The sequence below is a fragment of the Microtus ochrogaster genome, chromosome 7 (genome assembly GCF_000317375.1).
Source record: "Microtus ochrogaster isolate Prairie Vole_2 chromosome 7, MicOch1.0, whole genome shotgun sequence".
In the NCBI taxonomy this organism is placed as follows: domain Eukaryota; kingdom Metazoa; phylum Chordata; class Mammalia; order Rodentia; family Cricetidae; genus Microtus; species Microtus ochrogaster.
This window is the reverse complement of record NC_022014.1, coordinates 79,626,112-79,633,693: the sequence shown is the minus strand read 5'-3', so window position 1 is coordinate 79,633,693 and position 7,582 is coordinate 79,626,112. Positions and strand designations below refer to the sequence as shown.

The following is a 7,582-nucleotide window of genomic DNA, read 5'->3' as shown; positions in this document are numbered from 1 at the left end:
ACTTAAGCCGGGCAGTGGTGGTGCATGCCTTTAATCCCAGCACTCGGGAGGCAGGCGGATCTCTGTGAGTTTGAGGTCAGCCTGATCTACAAAATGAGTTCTAGGCCAGCCTGAGCTACATAGTAAGACCCTTTCCCAAAAATATTTTTTTAATTTAAAAAATAAAAACTTGCCGGGCGATGGTGGCTTACGCCTTTAATTCCAGCACTCGGGAGGCAGAGGCAGGCGGATCTCTGTGAGTTCGAGACCAGCCTGGTCTACAGAGCTAGTTCCAGGACAGGCTCCAAAGCCACAGAGAAACCCTGTCTCGAAAAACCAAAAATAAATAAATAAATAAATAAATAATAAAAACTTGGGAATGAAGGTAGCAGTCATGAGGCTGAGGCAGACTGGGGATTTCTCTGGCATTTTAGTTGAGCCAAAAACCAGACTGAGGTTACCACGGAGACACTGAGGACTCTGAGAGATTGGGTTGCACCCTGAGATCTCAACCCCAGCTTCTCTGCCTCTGCTCCAGGGCAGGAACAGGGCTGACCGTGTGCAGGAATGGCCTGTTCAAGCAGAGGTGCTCTTAGCCGAAGGTCAGGTGGTATTTGATCCTCCATCAGCTCACTCAGAAGCCCCTGCACGCACCCATGAGCCACAGCCATGGCGGACATAGCTGCTCCATTAGCGGGCTGGGGGGGAGAAGCATGATGGGAAAGAAGCCTGAGCAGGGAGAGGGGACGGCATGCACACTGGTGCCCAAGCGCAGTGGGGTGTGGCCCTGCAGCACCCTGCTACCCCAAGGTTGCCACCATTCACAGGTCCCAGCCCCAGGCCCTTCTTAAATTCGTCTGCTGGCTGTCCCCATCCCCAGTTAGGAGCCAGGAAGGGGTGTCAGTCTGGGGATAGCAAGGACCCCAAGAATCAGGGTCCTGCACTGGGATGCAGAAACAGGGCAGGTAGAGGAGGAGGCGTGGGGGACAGACCTCCACTACTCTGGTTTCCCATCCTGGTCCTGGCTTCCGCACAGTTCAGAATGCAAGAGCTCCTCTGGGGACAGACGGCAGCTTGTGCTGAGGTAAAGCCACCTCCTGTCCGCTTTCCTGACCATTACCACTCTACTCCAGTTGGCAACGGCTGTCTCCCTTCTTTCTAGCCAGCTCTATCTGGGTGGGTTCTAGGCGGAGGAGGGTGTGGTGCGGGAGTTAGACAGGAGCCCCCAGCCTGCTGCTCCCACCTCGTCACAGCAAAGAGGGCCATTTGGGTCAGCAGCCGCTGTTTCTGCGCAGAAAGGCGTGGCACCGTAAGGAACACTGCAGCTCCGTGAAGGTGAGGGAGCCCACGGTGACGGCGCACGGGCCCACAACCTGGAAGCCAAATTTCTCATAGAAGGCCACCAGTGGGTGCTCACACATGAGCACGGCCCTACGGACAGAGGGCTGGCTCCCCAGGTGGTGCAGGTAGCGCCACAGCAGGACGGAGCCCTTGCCCTGCTTCCGGAAGGTACGGTGCACTGCCAGTACGTGCAGGTGCACTGTGCGGCCTCCAGGCCTGTGTAGTGTCAGCGACTCCTGGGGGTGGGCAAAGGACAGATGTCCTAGTTACTTACGCTAATACCTGCTCCTCCAGACCCAATCCTAACCAGAAGGGTGTCCCAGGTACCAGAGTAGCCAGGGCTCCCTTCTTATCCAGACAGGGCCCTCCCGACTGGGAACCACAGTCCCACAGACAAAACTTCAGAGGTCTTTTGAGACTCTAAAGCCACGTTTTTCAGTTTGTGAATTGCAACCCCTCTGGGGGGTCTAACGACCCTTTCACAGTGGTCACCTAAGACCATTGGAAAACAGGCATTTACGTTACAATTTATAGAAGTAGCAAATTCCAGTTATAAAGTCGCAACAAAAATCTCACGGCCCTGCCACCCGAGGAACGGAACTGAAGGGCCTCAGCGTCTGTTGGGAAGGTAGAGAAGGCTGCTCTAGAGAGTCAGGCAGAGGGTCCTCAGGGGCCTGCTGCTTGGGTTTACTCTGCTCAGAAGGAGGGGATGTCCATCTCTGAGGAGCTCACCCTGCCCTCACCTGAGTAAGTCTCTCCTCGTCCCAGAGTGAGCCGATGATGAAGGCCACAAGGCGACCCTCCTGGAACCAGCCCAAGGACAGCTCTGGACACAGGGTTAGGAAGTGTCGGATCTCATCCAAGTAGAGGGGACAGGTACCGGAGACGGAGATAAAGGCTGTGGCAGAAGGCAAGGATCCTCTATGCCACTTGCCCATTGTGTGGGTACACAAGCCCAAATTCTCGCTCTCTCCCTCCCTCCCTCCCTCCCTCTCTCCCTCCCTCCCCCCCCTCTCTCTCTGTCTCTCTGTCTCTCTTTCTCTCTCTCTGTGTGCGCATGCCCACGCGCACACGCACGCGCTTCTCAAATTTAACTCCCAAAGGCAGGCCTCGGGAGAAGACAACAGCCAGCTTAGAGTGCCCCCCCCCAAGGGCCATTCACCTTCACGTTCAATCTCAAACACGCTGATGGCATCCTCCGGAGTGAGGCAGCGGAACTCACTAGCAGGGAGTGTGTGGCGCCGCTGGCAGCCTAGGAACTCCGAGGTCCCAGGTGGCATGTGCAGGGCCACAGGTTTCAGGGAGTGGGTGCTCAGCATGAGCGTCTGGCTGCTGAACCCTCCCCTGGGTTCTCCAGCTTCAGAAGTGGTCCCTTAGCACCTGTCAGAGAGGAGAGGGAGCCTGGCCTTCATCTTGAAGAACAAAAGTCAGTCATCTCTGGGGACAGAGCCAGGACAATCCTGGGCAAATTCCAGGAACTTGGAATGTGAGTGTATCTCCTCACTTTCACTCAATAGCTAGAGGCTGACCTGGAGAGATGGCTCAGCAGTTAAGAGCACTGGCTGTTCTTCCAGAGGACTTGGGTTCAATTCCCAGCACCCATATGGCAGCTCACAACAGTCTGTAACTCCAAGATCTGACACCCTCACACAGACACACATGCAAACAAAACACCAATGCACATAAAATAAAAATAAACGATTAAAACAACAACGGAGAGCCAGAGGTCCCTTAGAGCAGTTGTCCAGAGCTCCAGGCAGATTCCAATGCCCTTCAGGTAGACGAGCCTTGATAGATGTGGACACCTTGGCACTGTTGCCCAAGGGGACAGCAGAACAAGGGTGTATGAACCTCCAACCTCCTCTACTGAATCTGTGGGGTGGGCAGGCACCCAGGCCTCTGACACAGCCAGTCATGTGGCTTGTCTCATCCAGAGGGAGATTTCTAGTCTTCTGTGCGAGATGGTATGGCCAGATTTTTTATTTAGTTTTTGTCTTTTAACAGAAGTGTGTCTGTGTGAATATAGGCACAAGTGTGCATGAGCGCACAGAGGCCCAGAGCTGGAGCTACAGGTGCTTGTGAGCTGCCCAGTGTGCATGAGCGCACAGGGGCCCGGAGCTGGAGCTACAGGTGCTTGTGAGCTGCCCAGTGTGCATGAGCGCACAGAGGCCCGGAGCTGGAGCTACAGGTGCTTGTGAGCTGCCCAGTGTGGATGCTCAAACTGAACTCAAGTCTGCAGGGAGAGAGATAGGAGCTCTTAATCTCTGAGCCATCTTCCCTTCCTCCCCAGACTAGGGGCTTTTTAGGTTGCCTCAGACTTTAGTCCAGAAGAAAAAGCTCTTTACTTAATGGGAGCCTGAGCACCACATTTTCCTGGATGACGTCAGACTAGGTCATGCTCAGGAGATGGGGGATAAGACAGCTATAGTCTGAGATGGCTAAGTTCCAGGTGGGGAGGGTCAGGTATGGAGGGCACTCAGGGGAACCGTCTGTCAGCTTAGGCTCACAGGACATGCCCAGGGACTACCGTCTTTCCTGTGACCCCTGACAACGCGGTGGTCCTTAGAGGGTGCCTTCCATACCTCTGCCTTCAAAGGGGCTAGGAAGTTAAGGTGCGATCGCTCAGCAGGAAAAGGGACTTGCCACCACGCCTAAGAACCTGAGTTTGCTGCCAGGACTCACATGATAGGAGAGAACCGACTCCCACAAGACTCCTCTGTCTTGAACACATACACACACACAATAAATGAAATGGAATAAAAATGTCCTTTTTTAGATGGGCATTGGGGATAGCTCAAACAGGACTTAAGCACAATCCCCAAAACGCAAGAAAAACCCAGGTGCAATGCCCATAGCCCAGTATCTGCAAACCTAGCACTGGGTGAGTCAGGGACGGGCAAACCTGGGGTTCACTAGCTCCCTTAGCCAGCCCAGCCTACTTGGTGAGCGTCAGAACAGTGAGAGATCCCATCCCAAAAGATGAAGTAGACGGTTCCTGAGGAATGACAGCAAACCCCTGGCCCCCGTTACACACGCACACGCATACATACAGAGAGAGAGGGGCCCACTTACCAGAACTGTAAGGAGTCCCAAGTGTCCCCACACAGAGTTAGTCACCTTAAGGGCTGTCACCAGTTGCAAGAGCTAGGAGAACTGGAGACTCCTGTCTGCAAGACAGCTGTAGCACGTATCCCCCTGGCAGCGTGTGGTGAGCTTGGAGGTTTCTAATCCCCCTGGCCCTACCTCCCACGTTACTCCATGTGGTACAATGCCAGCATGATTAGGCAGTCAGGGTTGGCCCCATCCTGCTGAGGACAGGCGTCAGCAATGCCATAGAGGACGCAAAAGGAATTACTAGTAGCTGTATCAGGCCCTGGGAAGAGCACATGCTAAGCTTGGGGGTGTGACTTTAATCCCTGCCCTCTCCCCAGCTGGCTGGGCACCAGCAATCATGTCTTTCAGAGGTCAGTGTGCCCATACTCGTGAGGGTCCTTCCTGGTCAGGTAGCCTCCTACTGCTTATAGCCATGTACCTGGGGAGGCAGTTTCTACAATCCACAGGACATCCTACCAGGGGAGTGAAGCATTAATCTAATGAATCTTATCAATAAAAACCCAGAGTCAGATATCAGGGTAAAAGCTGAAATATCAGAGAAGCAGCCACCAGAGACTTCTTACCTCTCTGAATTCTCTGACCAAAAAAGGCAAAGATCCTGTCTCCGCCCCTCATCATTTCCTTGCTCTGCCCAGCCTTTTCCGTCTCCTGTCTATTCAGACTTCCAGACCTCCAGACCTCCATGGTTAACTAGTGGCTAGCTCCACCCTCTGATCTCCAGGCAAGCTTTATTTGTCAGAACACAAACAAAATATCACACAACATTTCTCCCTTTTTGTCTAAATAAAAAGTGAAGGTTGTAACTAACATAGAAAAACTATATGCAATAAGTACAATAACTATATATAATATATACAGTCAAGGATTATGTTAACAATGTCCAGTCCATTTGTATTTGACAAATGCAGAGAAAATACTCCATTATCTATTAGATCCCTGTGAGTCTGGAGTATTGTATCTAATCCACTTTCTATCCTAACTTGTATTACCAACCCAAAACCATCCTTTTTTGTCTCTCAACCTTATATACTTTACCTTTCTTTTGTGAGTTTCTTTTCTGAATTCGTTAACAAGGAAAACTATAAATATCTAGTTTTCTACTCCATCAGAGGCCCAAGAAGGAAATATTACCTGAGTAAAGAGGAAGTACAAGCAAGCAACTTCCAAAAAAGGTGAGAAAGGACAGAAACAGCTGGCTGCCTGGACAGTCACCCAAGGTTCTTCTGTAACACTGGGCATCCATTTTCAGCCTATAGGCCAAGAATATCTGACAGACTTTTCTGTGAAGCAGGATATTCTGAAGGGCTGTTCTACCTTGCCTTGGCAAAGTTTGGCAGTTACTTTCTTTTGTGTCCTGCTTGTCCAGTTTGGACAGCGTTCTGTCAGCAGTAAAGGAGCCCAGGTGCCTGTGGAGTTTGCTGCAGAGAGACTGCAACCAAAAAATCCCAGACTCGCTCAGAGGGCCGGCGGGGGGAGAGAAACCTAGCAGGCTGGGCGAGGACTCTGGTGGGAACCCCCACATACAGCTCAGGCATGTCACAGGCAAGCAGCTTTTTCATGAATTCGTGCCCCAAAAGTTGGACACCAGATGAAGCATTAATCTAATTAATCTTATCAATAAAAACGCAGAGTCAGATATGGGGTAAAAGCTGAAAGATCAGAGAAGCAGAGCAGCAGCCACCAGAGATTCTTATACCTCTCTGAATTCTCTGACCAAGAAAGGTCAAGATCCCGTCTCCACCCCTTCATTATCGGTTCTTCTCTCTGCCCAGCCTTATCACTTCCTGTCTCCTGTCCGTACAGACCTCCGTGGTAAACTAGTGGCTAGCTAAACCTTCTGATCTCCAGACAAGCTTTGTCAGAACACAAATAACTGTCCCCATTTTACAGAAGAGGAAACTGAGGCTCTGTTCAATAATTTCATGGACCCAGTCAGGTGCCAAGAGAGTCGGAAAGTCCCCAGAAACAGTATTCATGGTCTTCAGAGTAGAAACGCCTAAATGCCAGCAACCACAGAGAGAGCTATGGGTCTATATAAAATGTCACTCTGAGCCTCCACCATGCAGTACCCTGGAGGACAGCAACAGAAGGGTGACAGAAGCCAGAGAAACACATGGTGGTTTCCAGGTGGTGATCCAGGTGTTGGGAACGGGCTGGTGGCAGCCCAGGGACTGCCCTTAGGAATACTAAAGAGGTAACTGTGCCATTGAACAATGCTGATTCACACAACTCTCCATATATGTGCTACATTTAACGTTTCCTTAAACTCCAAATATCTCCGGACACCATTCGTCTGAGCTCCAATCACCCACCTCGAGGACCTTCGGTGCCCGCGATCTCACTGTCCCTGGCGCAGGCAGCCCCCTCCCCCTTCCTTCCCACTCACACCGCACTCTGCCTCCCTTAGCTCAGCTCTGCCCAGCACCTGCTCTGTCTGTCCTCTGACCAGGTGCTGCCTGTTGGTACCGGGCCCCTCCTCTGCGCAAGGCGTGGAGCCAGGAGGTGCATTACCTGGAGCTACCATCAGAGGGTGCACTTAATCCATGATCCTCGAAGGACAGCAGCTCCAACCTTGATCCTTGGGGAGACCCGGGCCAGTACAGACACCGCCACCACACACACACACACACACACACACACACACACACACACACACACACACACACACACACACACATTTTGCGATCTGCGGGATCCTCTTTCCTGAGACCCCTCTCTGCTATTTGCTGCCCTAGGGGCTCCTGTCCTTGCCTCAACTGCTTGTTCCCTGGCTACTTCCACTTTTCCCCTGTAGGAGACCCTCAGCAGACTTTCCATGGTTGATCAGAAAGACCTCCTTAGGGTTAGCCCTTGGGCCTGATGGGGAACACAGTCAGCGCCCCAGCTAAGTGCCCATACTGCCAACACAGTTCCCTGTGAGTCCACGTCCTTCCTCATTGGCCATCCTCGTGGCTAGGCACCATCTGGAAAACACCAGCTGAGCCACATCCCCAGCTCAGCAGCATGCTGTCTTCCTATTGGCCAGCAGAGAACCAAGCCATCACCTTCCCTCCCCTTCACGTCCCTCTCTTGGCTGGTGCAGCATGGGATTCCCTGGTTTAGCCATGTCTAATACATTGCCCTTCCCTGGTCTCAGAGGGTCACCGTG

General features: G+C 52.3%; 1 protein-coding gene across 1 annotated transcript; it reads right to left on the bottom strand.

Moving 5' to 3' along the window:
* Nucleotides 1-365: 365 nt before the first annotated feature.
* Aanat (aralkylamine N-acetyltransferase) lies at nt 366-2,854 on the bottom strand. Its single transcript, XM_005350775.2, has 3 exons — nt 2,483-2,854; nt 2,064-2,218; nt 366-1,556 (listed from the first exon to the last, which is right to left on the bottom strand). Exons 1-3 carry the CDS (start codon nt 2,637-2,639, stop codon nt 1,251-1,253), a joined length of 618 nt encoding a protein of 205 aa, XP_005350832.1. The 5' UTR covers nt 2,640-2,854; the 3' UTR covers nt 366-1,250.
* Between the last annotated feature and the right edge of the window lie 4,728 nt (nt 2,855-7,582).